Source organism: Anabrus simplex, chromosome 4 (genome assembly GCF_040414725.1).
Source record: "Anabrus simplex isolate iqAnaSimp1 chromosome 4, ASM4041472v1, whole genome shotgun sequence".
NCBI classification, from domain to species: domain Eukaryota; kingdom Metazoa; phylum Arthropoda; class Insecta; order Orthoptera; family Tettigoniidae; genus Anabrus; species Anabrus simplex.
The window spans coordinates 221,566,929-221,594,212 of record NC_090268.1 but is presented as its reverse complement, the minus strand read 5'-3'; the positions used below and the strand labels follow the sequence as shown (position 1 = coordinate 221,594,212).

At 40.8% G+C, this 27,284-nt stretch overlaps 1 protein-coding gene across 1 annotated transcript in view; it reads right to left on the bottom strand.

The window, feature by feature from the left end:
- The window catches only part of wb (wing blister), a 682,542-nt gene that overhangs the window by 23,326 nt on the left and 631,932 nt on the right, over nucleotides 1-27,284 (bottom strand). The window contains exons 41-42 of the mRNA XM_068227209.1: nucleotides 18,191-18,920; nucleotides 9,462-9,750 (exon numbers count right to left, since the gene is read on the bottom strand). Coding sequence (XP_068083310.1) covers nucleotides 9,462-9,750; nucleotides 18,191-18,920 — 1,019 coding nt within the window. The remainder of the gene's footprint in view (nucleotides 1-9,461; nucleotides 9,751-18,190; nucleotides 18,921-27,284) is intronic.

The following is a 27,284-nucleotide window of genomic DNA, read 5'->3' as shown; positions in this document are numbered from 1 at the left end:
TAGTTTACGCTGGCTAAATTGTTAAAGATACTGCCATTAATGCTTTCACGGCCCGTACTTATAGACATGATGCTGTATAGACTTTTCACCTTATTTTCTTGACACGGCATAAGCCCAAAAGTCTATACAGCATCATTGTTAAAGATACGTTTATACTATGAGGGTAAGAATTGTTCAGCATAAAATAAGTTCCACAAAAAAGTTCAGGACAGCATATGCCTATCTTTAACACATAACCCACTATAAAGGATTTTATGTTACAATTTGCAGAATATACATCAAATTTTAAAGTTTAAAAAAAAAAAATTAGTTAATCTTTATCAAAATAAATTGCTTATTCCCCTCAAGTAACTAATGCAGATTAAGATGTAATTTACAGAATGTTATTTTAATCTATACTTTCAGAGATATTGTTGTTTTCATTTTTTTGAACAGTCTCCATTCTGGAATGTGGAAATGAAAATGACCAGCTTCAGATTGACTGAGTAGATTGCAAGCCAGCGTACAAGCTATCAACAACTTTTTTGAATTAGGTTGAGGCAGATACTGAGGAAAGTAGAAGAGAGGGAGGAGTGGAAGGAGAAGGTGGTAGTGTTTCACGTTCGTACCAACAACGTAAGGCAAGCTGATATAAGTACCAACATAGTTGGAGATGAGTGGGATCTGGTAAATGCAGCACAGATGAAGTTTAAGAAAGCGGAGATTGTTATTAGTGGAATACTGTGTAGAAGTGATACTGACTGGAGGGTGATTGGGGATTTAAATGAGACTATGGAGTGGGTATGTGGGAAACTGGGAGTGAAATTTCTAGATCCTAATGGGTGGGTAGGAGATAGGGATCTGCGCTCAGATGGCCTTCACTTAAACCGCAGTGGTTCGTATAAGTTAGGAAATTTGTTTGGAAGGGTAATAGGGAGGTACATTCAGGGAAACGGGGTGGCCTAGGGAGCAGTGATAAGGGAACAGGGAACTGGAAATCAAGTAGGGATGACATAAAATTGTTAGTGTTGAACTGTAGAAGTATTGTAAAGAAAGGAATAGAATTAAGTAATTTAATAGATACTGGTATATATTTACCAGATATTGCAATAGGAGTTGAATCATGGTTGAGATATGATATAATGGATGCAGAAATTTTCTCACGGCACTGGAGTGTGTATCGTAGAGATAGGATAGGAATGGTGGGAGGGGGAGTATTCATTCTGGTGAAAGAAGAATTTGTAAGCTACGAAAAAGTTAAAGATGAGACACATGAAATTCTAGGTGTAAGGCTCATTTCTAAAGATAATAGGCAACTTGATATATTTGGAGTGTACAGACCGGGAAGGGGTAACACTGACACGGATTCGGAATTATTTGATACGATAGTCGGCTATGTGGGAAACGACATGGAAAGAAATGTGATTGTAGCAGGAGATCTGAATTTGCCAGATGTCAATTGGGAAGGAAATGCGAACGACAGGAAACATAACCAACAAATGGCAAATAAGTTAATATGGGAAGGACAGCTGATTCAGAAAGTGATGGAATCAACCAGAGGGAAAAATATCCCGGATGTGGTGCTGATAAAAACAGGTGAGCTCTATAGGGAAACTGAAGTAATAGATGGTATTAGTGATCATGAAGCTGTTTTTGTCGTAGTCTATGTGGAATAATAAATTGTAATTGCCTTGTGTTTTGTTGTAGTAGACAAGTTTGTGAAATTAATAACTGGTTCGATAGAAGGCAGTTCGGTTTTAGGAAAGGTTATTCCACTGAAGCCCAACTTGTAGGATTCCAGCAAAATATAGCAGATATCTTGGATTCTGGAGGTCAAATGGACTGTATCGCGACTGACCTGTCTAAAGCATTTGATAAGGTGGATCATGGGATACTACTGGCAAAAATGAGTGCAATTGAACTAGACAAAAGAGTGACTGAATGGGTTGCTAAATTTCTAGAAAATAGATCTCAGAGAATTAGAGTAGGTGAAGCTTTATCTGACCCTGTAATAATTAAGAGGGGAATTCCTCAAGGCAGTATTATCGGACCTTTATGTTTTCTTATATATTTAAATGATATGAGTAAAGGAGTGGAATCGGAGGTAAGGCTTTCTGTGGATGATGTTATTCTCTATAGAGTAATAAATAAGTTACAAGATTGTGAGCAACTGCATCGTGACCTCAAAAATGTTGTGAGATGGACAGCAGCCAATGGTATGTTGATAAACGGGGTTAAAAGTCAGGTTGGGAGTTTCACAAATAGGAAAAGTCCTCTCTCTTCATTGGGGTAATCACATAAATGGGATTGTAAATAATGGGTACAGATCTCTGCATATGGTTATGAAGGTGTTTAGGGGTTGTAGTAAGGATGTAAAGGAGAGGGGATATAAGTCTCTGGTAAGACCTCAACTGGAGTATGGTTCCAGTGTATGGGACCCTCACCGGGATTACCTGATTCAAGAACTGGAAAAAATCCAAAGAAAAGCAGCTCGATTTGTTCTGGGTGATTCCGACAAAAGAGTAGCGTTACAAAAATGTTGCAAAGTTTGGGTTGGGAAGAATTGAGAGAAAGAAGAGGAGCTGCTCGACTAAGTGGTATGTTCCGAGCTGTCAGCGGAGAGATGGCGTGGAATGACATTAGTAGACGAATAAGTTTGAGTGGCGTTTATAAAAGTAGGAAAGATCACAATATGAAGATAAAGTTGGAATTCAAGAGGACAAATTGGGGCAAATATTCATTTATAGGAAGGGGAGTTAGGGATTGGAATAACTTACCAAGGGAGATGTTCAATAAATTTCCAATTTCTTTGAAATCATTTAGGAAAAGGCTAGGAAAACAACAGATAGGGAATCTGCCACCTGGGCGACTGACCTAAATGCAGATCAGTATTGATTGATTGAAGGTGATTTTGAAAGTAGAGGGTGCTATTATAACGTTATGTAATCTACACCCAACAAAGTTATGCAATGGGACGTGATTGGTAGTGAAAATTTTTAAAAACTGTTTGATTGAAGCTACTAATTTAACTGGCTGTAACACAGGAGGAGCAGAATTAACACCGACAATCCCTATTATTCCTTCAGATTTGTATCTTGATTTCAAATGAGTCTGATTCCCAGTAAGAGTCTACTTTGGCATGACAATAAACAAAGCTCAGTGTCAGACACTTAGCATGGCTGGAGTTTATCTGAGTGGAGAATGTTTTTCTTTATGGACAGCTTTATGTGGCCCTTTCACATGTTACTTCAAAATAAAATCTCTTTGTGTTCTTTGTTGGAGGAAAAATGACTAATCCCGTATACAAGGAAATCTTGTAAATCTTCGGCTAAAAGTAACCTACCACCTTAAATTCATAATTGCTCCTGTGCAAAGCTAGTTTGAATATAAAGTTGAAATTCAAGAAAACAAATTTGGGTATTAATTTATAGGAAGAGGAATTAGGGATTCTAATAATTTACCAAGGGAGGTATTCGATAAATTTCAGACTTCTTTGAAGAAATTTTTTAAAATTACAAGTTGCTTTACGTCGCACCGACTCAGATTGGTCTTATGGCGATGATGGGGTAGGAAAGAGTTTGGAGTGGGAAGGCCATGGCCTTAATTAAGGTACAGCCCCAGCATTTGCCTGGTGTGAAAATGGGAAACTACAGAAAAACATATAAAGGGCTGCCAACAGTGGGTTCGAACTCACCATCTCCCGAAAGCAAGCTCACTGTTGCGCGCCCTTAACCGCATAACTAACTCGCTCGGTTTGAATTCATTTAATAAAGGACCAGATAAACAACTGATAGGAAATCTGCTTCCTGGGCAGCAGTCCTAAATACAGAACAGTGGTAGTTGACTGTTGAAACGTAGGTTCAGTTCAATTCTTGTCTGTCTGTCTGAAAGTTTGTGTAAACATCACAGAATTTAATTTCAGGGATATCCAAAGAGTGCACTAGCCTTATCCAAAGGAAGGCATCATGTTTCCATGGTCTGACACTGTAGTTAGCTGGTTCGAGTCCCCTGGCTAAAAATAATATTTTGACAGTCAGAATGTTCACTGGCAGGGTAGGAGAAGTGGTGGCATACAATTTATATTCAGTGAGGAGTGAGGACATATGACACTGTTAATCGAGATACACCCATCGGTTAGGAATGTTATTCAACAAGAGGAGGTTTCACCTAACAATCATCATCTCACTCCAAGATGTACATTACATGACATCACAGAGATACAAAGAAAAATTGTACAAACTATTGTACATAATGTAAGTTGCGCAAACTATAATTCTAACTTACATAAAGAAAGTTGTGCAAACTGTAACACAATGCGACAGTGAAAAAACTTTTTTTTGCAAATGTCCCATTCAGAGACGAAACAGTGGAACTTGATATATCCTGACTGTTGTCCTACAAACATACCCAACACTTTCAAATCACCTCACACCACCCAATTTTGATCCTCATAATGAATGGTAGTAAGAAGCACTTTAATGCTGTCATATGTTTCCTTCAGGTGCACAGAATGGCTGACAGGTATTGAGGCATACATGTTACCATTGTGCAGCAGAACTGCCTTCAGGTTTCTTTTACATGTGTCAATAAACAGTCTCCAGTCACCTGGCACATATGGAATGTTGAACTGACCTATCAAACCTTGTACATCACTGCAATACACTAACAAATCATTTTGAGCAAAATATTGTGTGAATATCAAGTCCCTTTTTCTGTAAAATGTAACGGACGTACCAGCTGCCAACAAATGTCTTTCATGCAGTCTTGAACCTAGGAGCTCTGTTTTATCACAGACTAAATAATTTTGATCTGACTGAATGAAGAGAAGAAGGCCCCCTTATCTGTGCCTACCTCAAACTCAGCATCACCCATCTCCTGCACGGTATCTACGAAGACGGTTTGAAAAGTTCTTGGAATCACCGCTACATGTCAGTGCTAGAGCAACGAGGTTCCCGCGTGATAATCACACATCCTTTGTGAGTGAACACGTGGCGTGTCAGTGCTCTAGCTGCAGGAGTGTGGTAGTGACGACTCTTTGTTGTTGTTCCCGCGTAGTGATTTGTGACAATGGAAAAAACTGAGATTCGAGCAGTGATTAAATACTTTGTAAAGAAAGGTATGAAAGCAAAGGAAATTCATGCCGACTTTCAGAACACACTGGGGGACTCTGCTCCTTCATTTTCAACTGTTGCCAAGTGGAGCAGCAAGTTTAAATTTGGTCGGGAGAGCTTGGATGATGATCCGCGTAGTGGGCGGCCAAAAAGTGTTACGACCCCAGAATTTATCGCAAAAGTGCATAAAATGATCATGGAGGATCGTCGACTGAAAGTGCGGGAGATTGCTGAAGCTGTAGGGATGTCTTCTGAATGGGTATATTATATTTTAACCGAAGAATTATCCGCAAGATGGGTGCCGCGGCTCTTGACATTGGACAATAAACGCACCAGACTGGAAATGTCCGAACAAAGTCTGGCCTGTTTTCAGTGCAACCAACAAGATTTTTTGCGCCGGTTTGTGACTACAGATGAAACTTGGGTCCACTACTATACCCAGAGACAAAACAGCAGTCAAAGCAGTGGAAACATGCTGATTCACTACCACCAAAGAAAGCAAAGGCAGTGCGTTCGGCCGGAAAGGTCATGGTCTCAGTTTTCTGGGATGCAAAAGGCATTCTGCTGATAGATTATCTTCCTACTGGCCAAACAATTACGGGGCAATACTATGCAAACCTCCTAGACCAACTACAGGAAGAGATACGCAAAACAAGGCCTGGTTTGGCAAGGAAAAAGGTCATCTTTCATCAGGACAATGCTCTGCCGCACACAAGTGTTATTGCCATGGCAAAACTTCATGAACTGAGGTACGAATTGTTGCCACATCCACCTTATTCACCTGATTTGGCACCATCAGATGAAAATCTATTCCCCAAGCTGAAAATTTTCCTCGGTGGACAGAGATTTTCTACAAGGGAAGAACTGACAGACGAATTGGAGAGGTATTTTGCAGGCCTGGAGTAATCTCATTTTTGAGATGGGATCAAGGCATTGGAACATCGCTGCACCAAATGGATTAGTCTACAGGGAGACTATGTTGAAAAATAAAAGCAGTTCCACCGAGGTAAGATACTTAATTCTAGTACATTCCGAGAACTTTTCAAACCACCTACGTATGTCATCGTCACTGTCGTCCATATTTAATGTCTCCACGAACCTACTACGCTGGCGTAGCAGGGGGAGAGGTGATACTCCCACGAGGCGCGTCCCAGGTGGGGGATAGGGGGGTCCTAACCGGCTTGCCGGCACACTTGAGGGAAATAAAATACCTCTCGCGGACCAAACACACTACCCCCTGCGGGTGGAGGACGCACATGTAGAATATACCCGCGGTTTCCCCTGCCTGTCGTAAGAGCCGACTACAAGGGGCGACCAAGGGATGATTGCATTAGAACTATAAAACTACTCTTGATTTGTACCATCATGCGGGGAACGCAATGGGTTGACTGTACTTGCAAAACTAGTACCACTAAATTGGTACGAAATAGGTTTGTGATTAGGAGCAGTAAAGAGGCTGGCCTGGGGGTTTCCAGTACCCGTGCATCGTACCCATGTGAGCAACACCACGGGTCTGGGCGTAGCCTGTGAGTTGTACCGCTATATGAGCAGCACCGTGGGTCTGCGTTGCCTGTGATTAGTACCCAATATGTGAGGAACACCTCAGGAATACCGGCACCCGTGATTAGTACACCTAGGTGGGGAACCTTATCGGTTTGCGTTGGCTCTGAGTGGTGCCACTGTGTGAGAAACACCATAGGTCTGCGTTCCCTGTACGAAGTGCAATTCTTGTGAGTAGTACCATCTTCTGTGGAACACCGTGAGTCTTCGCTACTTTTGATTAGTACCCCAATATGACAAATGCCACGGTTCTACTTTACTCGTGACATGTACCATTCTGTGGGGCCTTAGACGTGGATTTTGCACCCCTTTTGACATCAAGCATCATTGTGCTTTATAAGTGGTCCCTTGGTCAGTAATAATATTATTTATGATCTTTTTTTGAGTCTGATCCCCTGGTTTTTTTGGGGGGGGGGTTGAGTTCATGTCCATCCATTCATTCTTCATGACTTTTTTATTTTATTTTGGTCAGTGGATGAATTTTAACTTTTTGTTATTTCATTTCGTACCATTAGGGGCTGATGACCTTGATGTTAGGCCCCTTTAAACAAGAATCATCATCATCATCATCATCATCATCATCATCATCATATCTAATTGCAGAGGCTGTGGTATAGCCATATCCAGACCATGTAGAACAGGATGAATCAGTGAGCGAATGTTGTTCGGATACTCAATGCTTTTCTTGTTTTTCTTGTTGAAACCTGTAACCTAACAAGAGCAGAAGTAGCAGTCATCGGTATGATTCTGTTGCTCCTGCCAGACCATACGGATGGCAAATCATAAGGACTGACTTTTTCTTTCCTGCTGTCCACCATCGTAAATCTTCTACACACACAACACACATGAAAAAAAAAAAGCCCATGCTTTATTGATGTTGCCTAGTTTCACTCTGAAATAGGCATGGTAGACCTTTCTCATGAAGACAGTAATGTTTCTTCAGTCTTTTTTCACCACAAGCTCACCACAAATATAACAAAAACTGTTAAGAGAGTTTACACAGCATTGGGTAGACATTGTGCACTAACATGTACTTCCTTGCACAAACACAACACAGTGATGGACAGTCAGCACCATTTGCAATGTGACAGTTCGCTGTGTGCCAATAGGGGCTTAAGTGTTGAACAGTTGAAAGCAATGTACCACTTCTGAGCAAACCCTGTATATCATGTATGTTATCATTATTGCAAAATATGTAATTTGTGCGAAAACTGTGGGTGATACAATGTTTTGAGTATCATTTTCAAATTCAGGAGGTCGAAATACATAAAGAATGCCTACATTTAAAAAAATGATTTTGTGATCTTAGTATTTGTTACATCATGATTTGTACATAAGGAAACTTGTGCAAAGTATGATAATTGTATACTGTGAAAATTGTGCAAACTGTAATGATACATAATGAAAGTTTTGCAAAGTCTAATTTCATACTGTGAAAATTGTGCAAACTGTAATTGTACGTAATGAACGTTGTGTAAAGTATATTGTATACTGCAAAAATTGTGCAAACTGTGTCCGGCTCCATGGCTAAATGGTTAGCGTGTTGGCCTTTGGTCATAGGGGCGCCGGGAATTGGTTAATTTCGCTGGCACAGGGGCTGGGTGTATGTGTCGTCTTCATCATCATTTCATCCTCATCACGACGCGCAGGTCGCCTACGGGAGTCTAATCAAAAGACCTGCATTTGGCGAGCCAAACTTGTCCTCGGACACTCCCGGCTCTAAAAGCCATATGCTATTTCATTTCATTTGTGCAAACTGTAATTGTACATAATGAAAGTTGTGGAAACTGTAATTGTATGTAATGAAATGTATGCAAACTATATTTGTATATAATGAAAGTTGTGCAAACTTACTTATATTCAGATGTACACTTTAGTTCTATCTAAAACAAAATGGGTAGAAAATCCTCTATGTCTGACTGATATTTCTGAATTTAATCTTTTGTTGCCAAGTCCATTGCTGACAGTGATATAATGTTCATCGTCAACTAGCTGATAATAGTTGTGGTTATAAATCTACATGTATATTAGCTGTTATTGATTAGGAAGATATTCAGATGACTGTCACTCAAAGAGTGAGGCAAAATGTATCTATTTGTTGTTATGTCTTTTAGTGCTGGAAGTGTCCAAGGACATGCCTAGCACTTGTGGATGACCTGCAAGACTATGATGATGATGAGATAGGGAGAATGTTGGCACATAGCCTACACCCATCCAGTAACACCAGCGGGTCTGCTGAAGGCTTAATATCCCCATCCAATGGACAAATTACCATCAACAGTGTCATACACCCTTAATCCAAACGAACACTGCAGGGAGGCTGGAACTGAATCAAGGGTTTTGACATGCAATCTAGTGATTAGAAAATGTGAACCACCACCTCTCCTACCCTGCCGTCTAACATTCTGATAGCAAATTTTTTTCTACGAGCGGGACTAGAATCTTCTAACCACGGTGTATGATCATATAGACTTGATGCCTTAATGATCATGGCAACCAGGCACGCATGAGGGAAGAAGGAATCAAAAGAGGGGGATTGGAATGAAGAAAACAAAATCAAATGGTATTCAACTCAACAATAACATCACCCTGATGGACCGCTGCACTGTCACTCATCTCTGCTCAATCAACAACAGCTAGCAGTAATTTACACTGTTCAGAGAGGAGATATATATTGCTACGGCCTAGACTGCATGATCGGAATGAAGACGAGATCAGTACATGACCTAGAGTTCTATGAAGGTTGCAGGGTGTTCAATGAAGCATGTATCTCACTTGAACACTATTTTTGCTATGTAATATATCACTCACGGGCACAATGAAGAGCAACCCATTTGGATAATGAGTGCGAAATCCAAACTGCAGTACAAAGTTCCTCTGTAGGATGTTCTTCCTGCCGAGGTTCATACGAATGTAGCTCTCCGGAGAATCACCAAACTTGACGGCCCCGGGCTCCAACGAATAACTTGCCACTTTGTGACATTCAGATGGTGGTGCAGGGAGAGAGGGGGGGAAGTCTGGGTCCTCCAGCGAAGGTTCAGGGCCCAGCCGGCCGATCGCAGCGTGCTCAAAGGCTATGGGCTCGTCAAATTTGATGAGGCTGGAACAAATATATGAAATAAATATCACATGCAGGAGCACAGAACAAAGATGACCCTTGCGATGAGATTTGCTGGAAGAGCTGATAATCAGTACAACACTGGTAATGTAAACCCAAAGAGAATCTGTCATGGGGCAACAGAAGGAAAGCATTTCGTAGTAGTACTAATCTTAAAAATAATTCCTTAAGCTGGCATTTGGCAGAACACAATCCAAATACAGCACAGTGCATATAAGTCCAGCTATAAAACTGTAAACCATTTCATATTGCTTCCTGTTCTGTACCTACAAAACACGATGCTCTATTTTTTTAATACTCTCAATTTTCCTCTTAATTTAGCTGACTTTCACATTTGTATGAAAACACACACACAAAAAATCAGTAATCGTCTTTTGGAAAAGGAACTAAATCTGCCTTGCGGGTGTTAATACTGTATTTTTCATGTAATCCAAACAGACCATAGTCGAAATTACGAAGATCGATCAAATATAAACGGGATATTCGTTCCTGAACATCAACAGTTGGTAGGACTGATCCCGCGCATCTGCTATGCTTAGGCAGGACCATTAGGAGTGGGGAGAGCGTACTGTTAGATATTTCCCGCTGTTTTGTCAGTAACGCTCACGATGTCGGAACAACAGGTGCACCCCTGCAATGCTTAATGCATAATTATAAAATTTCTTGCTCGTGAAGGAGTTCAGAGGCGGAAATTTTCTAGAGATTGACTGCACAGTTTTGTTTTCCTGGCATAAAAAGTTCAAGGAAGGACGAGAACATGTGGAAAAATCAGCAACACAATCGCCGTCCTCTGACCAGTATTACAGATGAAAATTTTTTTTTTTGCTAGTTGCTTTACGTTGCATCGACACAGATAGGTCTTGTGGCGAGATGATGGGATAGGAAAGGCCTAGGAGTTGGAAGGAATCGGCCGTGGCCTTAATTAAGGTAAAGTCCCAGCATTTGCCTGGTGTGAAAATGGAAAACCATGGAAAACCATCTTTAGGGCTGCCGACAGATGAAAACAGTCAGTCGTGCGGTTAAAGACATTATTGACGTCGATCGACGGGCGAGAGTATCAGAAATTGCAGAACAGGTCAGAATCAGTTATGGGAGCTGTCAAGCAATCATTACAAACGATATATAGTTCCGTAAAGTGTGTTCCAGATGGGTCCCTCGCCTTTTGACTGAAAATCTGAAGTTGAGACGTCAAGGTTTGAGGAAAAAGGTGATGCATTTCTGAGTCAGATCATCACCTGTGATGAAACATGGGTTCACCACTGCACTCCTGAATCCAAACAAGCCAGTAAGGAGTAGCAGAGGAAAGGGGAGGCAGCACCAGTGAAAGCCACGACTCGAATGTTAGCTGGCAAGGTTCTTGCATACGGAAATTCTAAGTTCCCATGGAGGGAATTAGATATTTTTCCACCAATAGAGCATATCAAAAATCAGATCAAAAATTAGATGTATGGCTTTTCAGTTTGCTCTATTAACCAGCGTTTCGTCTTAGGTCTGACACTAGACTCTTCAGAGTGGGATGTGTCAGACCCAGGTTCTTGCAACCGTCCTTTTTGACTGGCGAGGCATTTTGCTGATTAATTTTTTGCATGAGCGACGTACTCAATGCTGCTTACTACTGCGAGCTGTTGAAGATGGCGAGGATTTCATATCACCGCAAAAGACGAGACCAACCGATTCGACAGGTCATCCTCCTCCACGACAATACGCGGCCCCATACTGCAGCTCTAACACTGTCTCCAAGCTACCAGAAATGCACTGGACTACACTTGATCATCCTCCCTACAGCCCGGACTTATCGCCCTGCGATTTCCATTTGTTCGGACTGCTTAAAGAAGCTCTAGGAGGGCAATGATTAAAGATGACGAGAGTGTGGAAGACTTTGTGTGCAACTGACTGGTGACACGACCCCGTTCTTTTTATGATGAGGGCATCAAAAAGTTGCCCATACGCCAGGGACAAATGCATTTCCAAAGCAAGAAACTATGTGGAAAAATAAATTGTAATTGCCTTGTGTTTTTCAATAAATGAATTTAAATAAAAAATGAAATCCCCTTTATATTTGATCCATTACCAGGGTTCTACTCTATTTCTTGGGTAGTAAAATAACTAATGATGGCAGAAGTAAGGAGGACATAAAATGCAGACTAGCACAAGCAAGAAATTTGCTCACTTTGAACATCGATTTGTGAATTTAAATAAGATAAGCAGATTAGAGCAGATTTAGGATGCAGTAATTACATAGAAATGAAAAGATTATCAGGATAGGGTGGCAGGGAGAACTGCATCAAACCAATCTATGGACCGATGACTCAAACAGCAACTACTGCATTTAATTAATTAATACAGTTTCCCCCATGAGGTTACAACAAAAGTAAAGTATATTAATTACAAAACATTGCATGCCTTTGGTGAATGTCTCAGAAAAGTTAGCAAAGAACACAAGGTTCAGAAGTGAATTAGGATGTACAGTTTGCAAATTACATCACAACATCGACAAATCACTCGGCCCACTGCACCTGTCCCTATCACAACCTATTAGCTATGGAAACTGCATACTATTGCTTGGTTATGCAAATTAATTATAAAACACTAATGTCTCACATTTCAATTTATATAGAGCACGTCTGGCCAAAGACCACAAGAGTGAGACAATTGAACAATAGCCTCTTTGGAGATTACAATCTCAGAACTGAAATGAGAGAGTGTACAAGAGGACAGAAATCTCTAAATCCCTAGTGCAAAAAGTAACACCTATAATAGTGGTTTTTCTTGACATACAGAAGACATATTTGGAAGTATCACACAAGAAGGTAGTGCTGAAAGAGATTGTGGCACAAGTAAAACAACTGTACTAAGGTCCTAGGTTTGAACTTGCTCTTCATAAGCATTGTGGATGGAATCATCAACATAGTCAAGTAAGACAAAAATACATATGCACTGTTGTTTGCGATTAAGTTGGTGAAAAGAGCAAATTTGGCTCTAAAATTGGTCTAACCAAAACAGTATGCTTGATGAACGAGCAGAATCTTGGAAGTGTTTTGACAGCCAATAATTGATTAACATATGAAATTCATAGCAGTGTTAAAGTGGATGCTGCATTCGCCAATTCTGTTTCTTTACTATTATGAGACAGGAGGGCTAAAGTGTCACTTTTTAGGACCTGCTTGCCTGACCTGTGTTGCAACACCAACCAGTAGATCGACAAGTCTAACTCCAACTACGGTTACAACAGAATGTGCTTGATATTATAAAACAATTATGACTTAAATGATTTTGCCGCATTGAGAATGTGTTGAGAGATGGCTGTATGAAGACCAGGACAGGAGGAGCCCAAAGTGGAAGAAGATACTGGAAAGAACTAGAGGTAAGAGGTACGTTCATTCCCACACCCAGTCTGATGGAGAGCTCTATTTTATCTAGCAGCCGGTAGAGACCCTCTTTAAGGCAGCTCTACTTCAGGGTGTGGTGACCGTGCCCACGTGATTCCCAGAGCACACTGACCTGGTGCGTAACATCTGATGTGGGTCCCAGATCAGGGTTACGAGTGAAGATCTCAACGGCATCCACAGTGGAGAAGGTGGTGTTTAATACAGTGTAAGTGGCAATGGAGGCAGCCCAGTATCTGGACCATGTTAGAGGCAGGTATCAAACCTGAACCCAAAGTGTGTGATTCAAGGGCAGTGTCTGATCTCCATGTTAAGAGTCACTGTGAACTTAACTCCTCTGAGGCTAACAACCATGATTGTATCTCTCGTCGATGTCTAGGCAGCGCCCCAAACCAAGATCATTCAAAAACAGCATTATGGAAAGATCAAGCATAGGCCATACCCCACCATAATCCACCAGTGTCAAGAACAATGTCAGCGAGCCTTTGGATTCTGCCACTTCTGCAATCTTCAATGTCAATTCACTACTTAAAATTGGAAACCTCAAACATCTCATCCATATCCTGTCCAAACAATAATAACAGCATTACAGAAGACGAGGTTCACAGATGAGTCAACTTTTGAATCAGAAAGTTGTAGAATTTTGGAAGGAAAAACAGGCAGGAGAGTAACGAAAACCATCCCTCAACAGCGAACGTGTTTCATAGTCAATAAGTGAATCCCAGGAGCAATCACTTACTCCACTTCCAGAAACAGCAGAATTTCCACCCTTTCTTTCGAAGTAGCAAATAAGCTCTACATTGTAGTCAATGCACACTCACCCACAAAATGAGAGTAAGAAAAAAGACCCGGAGAAGGTAGGGGAATTGGAGGAAACACTATCCAAGGTACCAGACAACAATTGAGAACTTTGGAAATATGTCAGCAACAGGGCAATCGTTGAACTGACAAGAATCCTGAACAAAAATTGGGAAGACGACAACCTGCCAGATGGATGGACATCAGCATTGATACACTCATAAGAAAGGAGACAAGACAGATGTCAACAATTGCAGGGGAATATTGCTGCTACCAGAGACGTATAAGATCTTTTCAAAGGCACTGCTACATAGAGCAGAAAACAATTGGAACTGCAAATTGGTGAGAATCAAGGGCAGGTCATGTGAGGAGCAGATCCTGAACCTGAAGTTGATCATTACATACCAAAAATAGAGGAACAAGAAATTTGTGCTCACACATGTACCTATGATTCATTAGATAGAGAAACACTGATCCACATCCTAGAAGAAATAGGTCTAGATAGGAAGACCAGAGAGCTCATTAAACAGATGGTAACGGACACAACATCCAAGTCAAGTTCAGAAGGCTCAGACAAGGAGATGGACTTTCTTTCTCCCCTTATATACAACTGTGTGCCAAAAGAAGAGAAACAAACAAACAAGGAATAGGTGGTATGTGAATGGAGCGGAAGAAAGAGGAATTGAAGTTGACAGTTTAAGCTCTGCAGATGACATTTTGGTTCTGCCAGTGTCAAAACATGAGGCATAGAACCAGATCGCCCAGCTCCAGCAACAAGCGAATAAGACAGGCCTACGGATCTCTGTCGAGAATACGCAGTGCATGACCAACATTGAAACAGCATCTAATAGAGGGAGAAAGAATTCAGAGCTTGGAGAACTTATAATATCTGGGAGAGTGTCAGAAAAAGTGCACTGATATTGAGAAGCAAGACTAACTTGGCAAACAAATTAACTACGAAAACCTACAACAACAATATCTCATATGTAAAAAAAAAAAAAATTAAATTAAATTAAATTAATAATGAATCTACAAACTTTCACCCTGTCAAGGTTTCAAAAACTCTTCCAATAAGAGTTAAAAGGTCACAATCCTACTACTTTCACATTACCTGCTAGCCACAGCTGATGTTAAGAATAACAACATCCTGAAGAACAAGTGTATAGTGTTAGCTGAGTGGACCATTTTATTATCTTAAGATATTTGAAGATATAATAGCTGTATGTCAATCATTTGTTTCAAGTAATAGTTGAACATCTAATTAATTTGTCATTCAAATTAAGTCATTGGATTTTGGTAAATTTCCTTGCTAAGGAGGAGAATTATATTTTCTCAAAACATGTACAATTAGATACCTATGTATCAAACAAATTTTTGTTAGTACTAACAAGGCAGATCATATCACCCTGGAAAGGCAAAGTATCATAAGCGACAAAATATGAGTCTATTACATGTAATAAATATCAATAAATTTCAATAAAATATGAGTGTTACAGGAGATGAAAACAACTAGTGAGTCGAATACTAACAGTTATCATTCTACTCCAAAAATGAATGTTTCACCTTATTGTCATATTAGGTTATGTATTTATTCAATCGTAGAAAAAAGGAACTTACTTTAAAGTTATGAATGTCGCTTACGATTGTTTGCAGATCGTTGTCAAGTGCACTGTTTGACAAAGTGGTCCTCTTATGATAGCTTTTGTAGTGCTTTCGATATTTTGGAGAGATTGGTTTGAAGGAATGTAAGACATGAGAATAATAAGAGATTTTCTTAAACTATTGTATTAAGAAATGCAAATAAAAAACAATAGGAAAATTGACTTACTACACTACAATAAGAGAATCAAAGAGGAAATTGCACTGATTACAGTACAATATTTACTCAGCACTCTGTCTTGTGTTGCCTGTTAATCTCCTTGTGGGATATCATCCATCAGTCATCAGAAGTCCACTCGGTTTCCATAGCAACTCACTCACTAATTGATTCACAAGATAACCACTGTCATGTCATGGCTTGTGGCCCCCAGTTCCAGAACAACACTGAGTCAACAACAAACATTATTTTAATTAACAATAACAACATCCTGAAGAACAAGTGTATAGTGACCATGCCTTTCGAGTTGACACGATGTAGGCGACCTCGATTAAAACCCTTCTGTTATTTTTTATCTTCTTCCAGTTGAATTCTTTTATAATACTTCTCAAACTGATTCAACCTTTTTTTCTTTTTTTTTCTGATACCACCTCCCTGGAAACCAATCCTCTATCCTGACACAGGTAATAATTTAGATATTGATGGAGTTTTTTTCTGAAGAATGTAAAATTCATGGATTGGACATTGAAAACTTAAAAATCCATTACATGTTTTTCCCTTTCCGTGCTTTTCCTGGTGTAACAAATTAAGTTTTTTCAGTCTTGTGATCTGTTCTAATATTCTTTTCTTCCTACTTGTTTAACGTCACACTAACACATTGAAAGCTTTTGGCCACAGAGGGATGGGAAAGGGCTAGGATTGGGAAGGTAGCGGCTGTGGCCTTAATTAGTGTAAAACCCGAGCAATTGCCTAGTATGAAAATGGGAATCCAAAGAAAACCATTTTCAGGGTTGCCAACGATGGGATTCAAACCCACTACCTCCCGAATGCAAGCTCACAGCTGCACGACTATAACTGCATGACCAACTTACTCGGTTAAAATTCTCTTGACCATCCTCTGCAATACTTTTGTTGCATCTGCTATTTTTTTTTGTACTTTCAACAATTCCCTTCTATAATTTTCTTGTTTTTTGTTCTTTCTCTGCTCAGCTTCCTTGTTCATAAAACTATGAACAATGAACAATCTCCCGTGTTTATCCTTTTGTTATTGCAAACTTCAGTTTAGAATTTTTAGCGGCATAATTCACTTCATGCACAAACGGTAGGAATATTGATGATGAACTAATTTGTTTAGCTACTGGTCATACTTGCTCAGTCAACTCTGTCACAAGAAGCAGCTCCTTCTCTTCCCTTCCCACCCCTCTTCTGTATTCCACTAGTATACTAGCTGTCAATCAGTATGCGATAGGTCCACTAGCAGGCTTTGCCTTATGTTTCAAGCAGTTGCAAAACGTGTACTAGAGCAATGACCGACAACAGTCACGAACAATGAAACTGACACATCTCACATTTCCTCCAGAATTAAAACTTGTCGCTTACGATAAAAAGATGTAATGACTGGTTGCTTACAATAACCTGGTGTTCTGTATAGTACTGATGGTGGTTACGATAATTTCCTTTTTATGTTGTTTTTATCCTCTAGATTCATTTGATGCTTACGATAACTTGCCAGCATGTGTAGTGGAGTCCGATTGATGTACAAACATCGTAACCTCAATTTTGACAAAAAGGTTGCTTATGATACTTTGCCTTTCCACAGACGGTATTAACTCGTGTTTATCAGTGTAGTGAGATTGTTGCAGGAAAACTACAGTGTAGGAGGACCTGAAAGTAATGGGAATTCAAGTTATGGAAGTCAGCAACGGGAAGCTTACAAGTTGAGAATCAAGAACACCAAGAGTTTTCAAGAAGAAATTAGATCTCTTTGGACAGAAGAGAGGACGAGATTGAAATGAGTGAAAGAATTAAGGAGTACTTGGTGAGGATCAAAGCCCAGAATTAACATGGTCCACAGTCAACTGAAACAAAAGAAGAAGAAAAAGAAATGAGTGTTTCCTCACCTTGGAAGCTTGCACATGCTGGGTTATTGGAATTCTGAATGGCAGGGGTGCCACAAGTCTTTCAAAATATCCCTAAATGATAGTAATCCTGATTTCATCAATGAACACCATTCATTTAAAAATCTTTGAGGAAACTTATGACGTACAGCTTCTGTAAGTGTTGTGTTTGGCTTTTCAAATACATACACCTTTAATTGGAAACCATTCACAAAGGAAAAATAAACATGAATTGCACAAAATTATTCAGAAATAGATAACAACAGCTGATTTCTTGTGGTCAACATGACAAATTACTGTAGTTAATTTGCTTGGTGTATCAATCATCCCAGCATAGAAGAATCAAAGAAGAATTAACAAGAAGTTACTGTTCTGATTGACTATTTTCTTGTGTTGTGCATAAAGTTGAGCTGTTATGTTAATGTTTACTTTTATGTTCATGTAATCCATTGTGAATGGTTGTACTGTATTACACAGCATCCAGTTTTCATTTTCACTGCAAACTCTCCTCTATTGAAACTCACTGGTTGTTGAAGATGACATCCTTGATCGCTCCCACAAGTGGCTGCGTACTTGCCACCATGTGATTCACGCTCATGGTGTGTGGAACTCCTCCAAAGAAGAGACCGCCTGCCTTGCCAGCGACTTTGATGCTGTATTCACCGTCGCTAAGAATTCCAGTCCCTTCAGCTTTCTCATCCACCCGTAATTCGAGCTTGCGTCCCGACTTTGTCACTGAGACAGCGTGCATCTGTCCATCCGTATACGAGCTGTTGGACTCGATGACCGTCCTGTTCTCCCTGATCCCTACGTAGATCACCACGTGACCATCTTGCAGAGAAGCAGAATAATAACCCTCGTCCGAGGTGGTTAACATGAGAAACGTGTTGGGCTGTAAAGTTCGAAACACAAATTCAAACGAAGATTTTTTCTTTTTTAAAGGATGAGATTCCATATGAAGATATCCTCTTCCTTGGAAGCTGACAGCTTGTGGAGACAGAGAGCAAGAGGCTTCCACACCGTAGAACTTGCCTGACAAGGGATTGAGACCACTGTTTCCCAGTTGAATGTCTCTCACACAGCCAAGAAATGAGCCTGGCACTTTTAAGAAGCTGGAGTCGAAGGAAAATCCAGGAGGTATCCCTCCCAGTACAAACTCCATTAGGTCGGGAATGTCATCCTCGCGCGGAGGTCGACTGGGAGATGCTTGACTTCGTGATTCTGCTTCCCCTTCGCTGTAGGCGAGAAGCTGTGCTATAAAACAAACAAATGGTGACACTCAGTACTTCTGCAGTAAATACTACTACTACTACTACTACTACTACTACTACTACTACTACTACTACTACTACTACTACTACTACTACTACTACTACTACTACTACTATGATAACAAAGCAATAGCTATATACAATATATATTTACAAAATACACATGGAGGAAGGGAACATGAAAACAGAATAGTGAAATTACTGATAGATAATGGAAAGAAATTTCAGTTACCAAATATGTAGAATAGGATATGAGGAATTCTCTGTCTATGAGGCATCCATAAGTTGTCTATGAATCAATGATCAATGATCTGCATTTAGTGCTTTGCCCAGGTGGCAGATTCTCTATAATTGTTTACCTAGACTTTTCTTAAATATTTTCAAAGAACATGGAAATTTGGAAGAGCTGTTGGTATCATGGCATAAGGTATGGACATGGGTTGAACAAGACTAGGAAATGTGACAGGATTTCAAGTTACCTACATCATTTAAGGCAGCACCTGCTTGAATAGATGACCTCTGTGGTCGATTCAGAGCTGCGTGTGATGTTATAAGGACCGTGTGGCACATTGCAACATCTCTGGCATAACAGATTGGCATGACTCAGTGGTGAGCTGTCTAAGGTGACCAGGACTGGCTGGCTCCTGTGCATACACCAGTTGTTTTGCATGGCCCCACACGAAAAAATCCATTGGCATAAGATTGGGTGATAAGGTGGGTCAGAGAACGGGCCCTTCACTTCCTATCCATTTATCAGGATCCATCACATGGAGATGGTTTCGGACGCCCACTGCTGCGTGTGGTGGAACCTCATCCTGTTGACACCACATCCTGCAGTGGTCAAGGAGTAGCTCATGTTCCAACATGGTGCGAGTTCTTTCCCTTTAGTTTCCTGGTGGTTTAATATCGCACTAACACATGGAGCCTTTAGTTTCCTCTTGTGACTTGTTCACCATCACTGGACCCACCCTATCATCTAGCTGCAGGTTGAAACCAATTTCTTGGACAATATCCATTATTTTAGTGCAATATTTTTATGAGGCATCTCTTTCACACCAAACACAGCTAGTGACTGGCAATGCTAGTATTGGTCTACAGAATAGGTTTTATGCTCTATTTCGGAGGTGCTCACGCTGGGCATATCGTCTCGCAGGGGCCCAGCACTGGAAGCGGGTGAACAGGCAGCCAATGAACATACTGGCATGCTATTCAGCCACAGTGATATTGTGGTTATATCACAGGCTGTAAATCATAATTTATGCCTTTCACTTCATTTCATTTCATTTCAGTTCTCGCAGTCAGTCTCGATCACTGCATCTATACCTGAGTTTGAAATGGCGGCAAAAAGTAATGAAAGAAAGATGGCAGAAATCCACGTCATTTTAAATTTATGTTGTAAGTAATAAGTTATTTATGTTCATGTATTTTGACTGAATTCAAGAAATAGATAGGCCTACAACCTCAAATACTTTTGTATTTTACGCAAGATTTCGTATTTTACGGAATGAATTATAATTTTCACTATTATATTTTAAGGGGTGCTTTTAGAAAAACCTTTAATATAATAAGGAGTTAAGGTGGATAAGCTGTGGGTTGTGGTTGCTTGAATTTAAATTATCTGATAAACTCACCAACAATCCAATCTTGCCTACTGGGAATAACATCAGTTAGATTATTTATTTGAAGGCATACTATATATTTATTTGGTAGATTCATTTACATTGTTGTTGTACTTTAATCTTGGGTAGTAAATATCTATGTCCTCACTCGTGATGAAACTCCCTTGCTGTTTAGAGGCCAGCTACTATTATCGAATGCCTGATAAGATTTAGATACTATTTTCAGAAATTCAGTGAACAGGGAAAGTCACACAACACTGTGAAAAATCAAGCAATAAACTTGTTGAATTATGTAAAAATATTATGTTTTGCTGAATGAATAACAGGAATTTTACCTTTTTTAAATGGAAATACTGTCATTTACATCCAAAGAATTGTAAACCCTGTATCTTTCTAAACTATAACACAAAAATTGTGTGTCCATTTTCTTTGAATGTACAAATATAAGAAAATAAGACTGACTGTTTATATCAAGCACAGTATAAATCAAACTGGAACATCTCTTTTCTGACCATTATAATGTTTTTTTTAATACTGTACGGTAACGCAATCAACATTTCAGTGAGTAGTGGAGGAGAGCTTCGTAATCACAATCGAACGTCATTGCTCTACTTCCCTCTCAAGTGTGTTCGCTCTCTCGCTTCACTGTGAAGTATGCTTGCTGCATTAGCTGCTCCCATTTACATCACGCCAGCCTTAACGGATGCCCAGCTGAGCATCTCTGCTCTAGTTCTTGTTTTAGCTGCTTGATGGCTGTTCTGTCTTTCTTTAGACTGAACTGCCTCCTTCAGTGACTTAAGAATGAAAGGCAACTGTGGCCCTCTGCTATTTGGTCCTCAATAATGTTGGCGAGTGTGTTCTAAAGCTTAGTTCACTGTGCACTTCACTATGATGTCCATGCAAGCTTCTTTCTTTTTAGTAGGCATGTTTAGTTGTCAGTAATATTTTGAATGTCTGGAAGACCTAAAGTGCCAAAGTACTTAATTGATAAAGTCAAGATGCTATACCAGAAGTGCTACAGCTGTGTCCAGATAGGCAACGGACGATCAAAATGGTTTGAAACAAAGAGAGGTGTCCAACAAGGAAGTGCCCTATCACCACTCCTGTTCGTAATAGTAATGGACAAGGTCATAAAATCTATCAAGAAAATGGACAGTGAACCAAACGCCCTGGTATTTGCTGATGATGTGCTTTTATGGGGAGAGACAGAAGCTGAAGTTCAGAAGAAACTTAACAAATGGAACAACACATTCAAAAATTTTGGACTGAAGATGAGCAAAAAAAAGACAGTGGAAATGACCATTAACAGTGAAGGAACAAGCTCAAATATATTTCTGGAAGGAGTAAAAATCAAATCAGCTTCCCACTTCAAGTATATCGGAAGCACAATCCCGAAAGACAACACTGTCAGGCAGGAAATACTCAGCAGGACACAGAAAGCATCAGATTTCTACAGTCAAGTCAGAAATCTTTGGGACTGCAAAATACCACAAAAAGCGAAAACAATCATGTACCACACTTACTTTGTACCAATCCTCATGTATGGTTTAGAAACATGTACCTACTAAACAAAGACTTCAGTAGAATTCAAGCAATTCAAATGAGATTTATTAGAATCATGAACCAAATCACCAGAAAGGACAAGATCAGAAATGAAGTGAATAGGAAAGTAGCTGGTATTGAGGTTCCTGTTACTAGTGTCATAAAGAAATGCAGACTTCAGTGGTATGGGCACATAATGAGAATGAACAGGGAAAGACCTACCAGAAAATATTTTGACCTTAATCTCATTGGAAGAAGACCACAGGGAAGACTAAGAAAACACTGGATATAGACTGTAAGATCAGATGTGGAGGAGAGAGGACACAAATGGGGAGGATGTACTGGAACAGAAGATGTATGAAGACAGAAGGAGATGGCGAGCGCTTGTACACCACACCCGGTGTTGGGGATATCACTAATAAATAAAACACTGAATCACTTTACTTCGTCATGGCTGCCATCTTTATTCTTACTTACTACAACCCAGTACAAAACAAAAGCATAAATACAAGCGATATGGCAGTTTGCAGTAGCTCCACTAGATAGCAGGAGCTCATACTTGAAATACTAAACTATGTACAGTGAGATTGCATATTCAAATCATATAATGCCGTTAGAGTGTGTACGAGTCCTTTTCTATGAATCTCCAACATCCTCCCCACCCTGGTCTATCTCGAGTGGGATGACCAGCTGGACAGGTCGTGTCACATGGTTTCCGTCTGAGGTGCGAAGAATAACCGTTCTAGTTCTCCCGTCACGTCCTTTGCGTAATTCTTCAACCCGTGCTTTATTCCACAGGTGTCTTGGGCGTGTATCCTCTTGTAGTAAAACTACGTCACCGACACTGATTCTTGACCCATGGTCTCTGGGCTGGCGAACTTCGTGAAAATTCTGTAATAAAAGCAAATACTCTATACTCCAACGCTTCCAGAAGTCGTCAGTCATTCACTGGAGTAGTCTGAAGGTTCTAACAAGGTCTCGCCTAGGTGGTTCTGGTCCAGTAGGTATTGTGGTGAACAACTTTACACGGAAGGCAAGTGTGTAAGACCTTCTTGATTGTTTGGCGTGCTCGCAAGATGCAGAATTCTGTGCGTAGTTCAGTTAGTATGGCGGGAACACCTAGGTCTTGTGTTTAATACGGCTTCTGTGCTGGTCAAAACAGTCCGTAGCCCTTCATCATCAATAGTGGAACGTCCAAGTATATTCTGTAGACATCGCTTGGTGAGGCCGATTAGTTTTTCCCACCATCCTCCCCACCAAGCGGCACGTGGGGCAATGAACTTCCATGTAATACCTTGCTGGGCCATATAGTGGTGTGTCCGTGCCACTGTCAGTTCTCTCCACAAGTCTGTTAACTCTGCGTTCGCTGAATGGAATGTCTGAGCGTTGTCGCTGTAGATCGTGTGTGGTATACCATGTCGGCCTATAAACATCTGCAAGGCCTGTAGGAATTTGTCTGTCGACATGTCACCGCACAGTTCCAAATGTAAGGCACGCGTTGTTGCACAGGTGAATAATGCATTGTAAGCTTTCTTCATGAGGTTGCCAGAAGTAACGTACAGTGGTCCTACGAAGTCTAGGGCTGTTACTTCGAATGGTCTGCAAGGACGTAGACGATCCAGGGGAAGTGGTGCTTCTAATTCCGCAGGTCTCCCCCGGTGAACAACTTTACACGGAAGGAAGGCAAGTGTATAAGACCTTCTTGATTGTTTGGCGTGCTCGCAAGATTCAGAATTCTGTGCGTAGTTCAGTTAGTATGGCGGGAACACCTAGATGGTGAAGTTTTGTTTTATCAGAAGTTTACAGAAAGCATGTGAGCCATCCAGAAGTATTGGGTGCTTTTTGTTGCTCGAGATGTCTGCGTGTTGTACCCGTCCTCCTAGTCGGAGGATACCATGTTGTAGAAATGGATTGTAGCGAAAGATCATCGAAGCTCGTGCTAGTGGAAGATTATTCTTCAGGGCTTGCAGTTCAGAAGCAAAGCATTCCTGTTGTACTTGCTTTATCCAGTACATTCTTGCTTCTTCCATTTCTGAGGCTGTGGAGTTGTGACAATACTTGGTTTTCTCCTTCAAACATTTCACGAATCGTAGAATCCACGTGGTAACTCGTAAAAGTTTCCAGTATGTACTAAATCGTGATACAGCAAACAATGGTGCTGGGGTGGTGGTTGCAAGAACTTGAGTGGTCTCCCTTTCCTCAGGTAGACTCATATTAGTAGGGGTGACATCTCTGGGCCATGAGTAGGAAGGTCCATTCAACCACGAAGGTCTGTGCCACCATGAGTCCAAGGACTCCAGTTGGTGTGCTTGAAGTCCTCTAGAAAGGTGGTCAGCTGGGTTGTTAATTCCGGAACAGTGTCTCCACTGACTCGACGTGGTATGAGTCAAAATTTTAGTCACCCGGTTACAGACAAATGTCTTCCAACGGTTGGGATTACTTCGTATCCACCCTAGTGTGACTGCAGAATCGCTCCATAACGTGGCAGGGATGGACGTTACTCCAGTGGCTTCATAAAAATAGTGTAGAAGTCGAGATCCGACCAAGGCTGCTAACAATTCGAGCCTGAGAAGGGTCACTTTCTTCACAGGAGACAGTCTGGCCTTGCTGAAGACTAAACGAACAGTGTAAGCATCGTCGACAAGTGACCGGACGTACAATATGGTGCCGTATGCTCTTTCGGATTACATACTATCCACTTCATATCCGTATCGACTATAAGATCCAATTAATTGAAGGAACAAGAATCCACCTGATCGATACTTTCACTTTTATTTAGCCTTAGGCTATTTCAATAGACATTAGATTAAAAGTTCAGGACATGTTTCGAATGCGTTGCATTCATCATCAGCTGCTTGCATTTGGCAAAAGTAAAAATTAGCTAAAAGCAGTCTCACAATTTTCTTAAAACCTTAAAAACAAGTGTTAGTAGTGCGTGTGTGAATGGATGGGGGGGGGGGAAGAGGGGGGGGGGATGCATTGAAGGCGTTTGTTAGTTAAACTAAGACTTATTATTAAAAATCTTAATGTTAAAAACACTGGAAAATTCACAAGACTCATAGTGAACTGTATTTTAGTCCATCAGTGTTTTTAACATTAAGATTTTTAATAATAAGTCTTAGTTTAACTAACAAACGCCTTCAATGCATCCCCCCCCCTCTTCCCCCCCCCCCATCCATTCACACACGCACTACTAACACTTGTTTTTAAGGTTTTAAGAAAATTGTGAGACTGCTTTTAGCTAATTTTTACTTTTGCCAAATGCAAGCAGCTGATGATGAATGCAACGCATTCGAAACATGTCCTGAACTTTTAATCTAATGTCTATTGAAATAGCCTAAGGCTAAATAAAAGTGAAAGTATCGATCAGGTGGATTCTTGTTCCTTCAATTAATTGCTCTTTTGGAGGCGTCGCAAAACACGTGCAGTGATAAGTCTGTGCTGGAATTAGAAATGGCAATCCATCATGGTATCAGGATTGGAGAGAGGTGCTGTAGGTGTGAGAGCCAATCGTTCTATTGATGGGCGAGATTAGGTGGTAAAATTTCTTCCCATGCCAGTCCTTGGTACCAAGTGTCTTGGAAAAGGATTTTGGCAGTGATTGACACGGGTGAAAATAGTCCAAGTGGGTCGTAGAATCGTGCGGTGGCTTTCAGTAACTGTCGTTTAGTTGCTGGCTGTGTGGATAGTTTTGCAGTGACGTCACCTGGGGTTGTAAAGAGTTGGTCTGATTCCGCATTCCAGTCGATACCTAATACTCGTGTCTGCAGTACGACTTCTTGAGTTTCTGGTTTCCGAATGTTCATTAATGGCAAGGAATTCGTGACCCATTTGGAGAGTGTGAGTCGAATGTGGCGCAGGAGGGCTGTCATTTCATAATAAAGAGTAACGGCCGTATTGTCATCTTCTACGCTGGCAGTGAAGTCATCCATAAGTGTGCAAGCATCTAGGAGAGGCGCTGCCATGGGATACATGTTGTGATGTAGGGTAGCTAGTTCACGGAGAGTGGCTGAGAGGAGGAACGGGCTACAGATGAGGCCAAAGTGTAGGCGGGTGAATCGTATGTTACGACGTCCTCTGTTGTCGAGTAGGTTCCGCCTGTAGTAGTTTCGATGCAGTACCAAAGAAATCTGGTGAGATTTCTATCTTTTTTGTCGAGGGCTAGCTGGAGGAACGCCTGGGTAACGTCACATGCGGTGGCCTTTTGGTGCAATCGAAACCTTAAGAGGGTGGCAAAAATTTTGGGTAGGAGATTTTGACCCATGTGGAGGGCATCGTTGAGGGATGGGAATCCTGGTTCATGAGAGGAAGTGTCGTACACTATTCTCCATTTAGTGCCATCTCGTTTCTCCTTCTTGACGGCATGGTGTGGCAGATAAAATATATTTCCAGGGATTGCAGTATCGGGGGCTAGTTCCACTTACTCTCGAAGCATGTAGTCCAACATTTGCTTGTGATACATGTTCTTGAAAGTTGCGTCTTGATGTAGCCGTCTCTGTGGTATTCAAAACCTTGCCTCGGTGGTTGCCAAATTATTGGATAAGACTGTATCCCGTTTGCGAGGAAGGGACACGACTCTTCGTCCGTCATGGATGCAGTAATTGTCGTGGAACTCTTGAAGAATAGCAGCATCTGTGTCGTCTAGCTGTCAGTGTTTCGTCTCTCGAATGCCGATTGTCTCGAGGTCCCAAAAACATTGCATGGAGTCATCAGATATCTCGTCATTGTTGACAGATACATGGTTTGTCATGACATGATTGACAGTGGTGCCAGAATGGTTGCCTGTGAGGACCCAACCGAAGATTGTTGGAAGTAGGACTAAGGAGGGTGTGATGGGCTGTGGTGGATCTAGTTTCATGACTTTCCAATAATTGTCTGCACCAATAAGGATTTCAATTGGCAAGTCATCTGCATCGTTGGTTTTTGAATCAGTGAGTGGCAGATTGCTGTGGTTAAGAGTGACTGCTGGGTGAGATGAATAAGTGTTGGCAGTTTCGAAAGCTGTGATAGTGATGGCGGTTTTTGTCGAAAATCCGATCATTTCAAATTGGGTGAGTCGACATGGCTGAAAGCTATTGCTAGTTGTTTCGAAGGCTGTGACTGCTAGGTCTCGAGTACAGATTACTGGTAGCTGTAGAGTGTCCAATAATGATGTGGCAATAAAACTTGATTGACTTCCAGCGTCT